The sequence below is a fragment of the Nesoenas mayeri genome, assembly GCF_963082525.1.
Source record: "Nesoenas mayeri genome assembly, chromosome: 1".
Lineage (NCBI taxonomy): Eukaryota > Metazoa > Chordata > Aves > Columbiformes > Columbidae > Nesoenas > Nesoenas mayeri.
This window is the reverse complement of record NC_137541.1, coordinates 158,593,130-158,594,378: the sequence shown is the minus strand read 5'-3', so window position 1 is coordinate 158,594,378 and position 1,249 is coordinate 158,593,130. Positions and strand designations below refer to the sequence as shown.

At 38.2% G+C, this 1,249-nt stretch overlaps 1 protein-coding gene across 1 annotated transcript in view; it reads right to left on the bottom strand.

The window, feature by feature from the left end:
• The window catches only part of STK24 (serine/threonine kinase 24), a gene marked incomplete at both ends in the record, with an annotated part of 56,333 nt that extends 55,767 nt beyond the window's left edge, over nucleotides 1-566 (bottom strand). Inside the window, 1 exon segment of the mRNA XM_080363366.1 lies at nucleotides 543-566. Coding sequence (XP_080219492.1) covers nucleotides 543-566 — 24 coding nt within the window.
• Between the last annotated feature and the right edge of the window lie 683 nt (nucleotides 567-1,249).

The following is a 1,249-nucleotide window of genomic DNA, read 5'->3' as shown; positions in this document are numbered from 1 at the left end:
TGAGGATGGGGAGTGAAAGAGCAGCTTTGGTGGGCACCTGGCATCCAGCCCAGCTCAACCCACCACAAACAGTTAACTAACTCACAGTACCAGACTGTTCACAGCTCAGCTTCTTGCTGGATTTTTTTCTGACTTCCTTATCATCTTTATCCTCCGCTATCTTTTGTCTTTCGTCTTTCCTTTTTCTACATTTTCTTGACCAATTCCTTCGTAAACTGTTTTAATGAACTGTATAAAAATATGTAATTTCTATAAACTGTGTATATTATGTTCTTAGTCTTTTTTTTAACTACCCTGTTAATAGCCTGATGGGCTATATACTCAAAATGAAGTTCTTGGTAGTTTGTCAGTGAGGCTCCATTTTGAATACTTATATGTTAAATGTATGCCACTTGCCTGTATCATATAATGCAAAGCAGCTTTAACGAGGTTCTTTACAGAATTTAAGTGGTGCTGGGGATATAAGAAGAGGTCCACACATGGGTCTGTAACTGATGACAGAGAGAAAAGAAAAAAAAATATTTCACAGAGAAGGGTGTTACCAGCACACTGTCATAGGAATCCATCTGGGAGCAATCTTGCTCAGCTTATCCATGAATGACCTACGAAAGAGACTAAAGAGAAATGACAAAATAGTCTCATGTTGCCAAGCATCATGAGGTAGAAACTAAAACAAAGTGCAAGGGGTCGCAGAAGAATCTCAGAGTGAGTGACTGCTGAGTGACATATCAGCAGATGGGAGTTCAGTGTTGAAAACTATGCAGGGGGAAGGTATGTGGGAAAAGAGTTTAACTTTACATACTGGAGTTTTTACCAATGAAGAAGGACATCTTGGCGGTCACTGATTCCAAAGAAGTCAGAAGACTGAACTGTTAGGAAAGGAATAAAGAATAAGGGAGACAATGTTGTTATACCTCACTATAAATCCATGCTGCTCCTCTAGACTGCCTCTATCTTCCATTTCCGAGGTGATACTGTAGCACAGAAAAAGATACCAGAAAGGGAAGAAAACCATGATCAAAAATTCAGAAAAAAAATCTCTACATGGAGAAATTAAATATATTTTGAATACTCATCTTAGGAAAGAGACTTTTCATGAGGATAGTAAACTTCTATAACCTCATGAATGGCCTGGAGAAAATGACTAGGACATCACTGTCCATTACAAGAGGTACCAGACAGAAATTTTAAAACAGAGAAAACTAGATAACAATACAACTTAATAGTGGAGCTCACTGCCACAAGATAT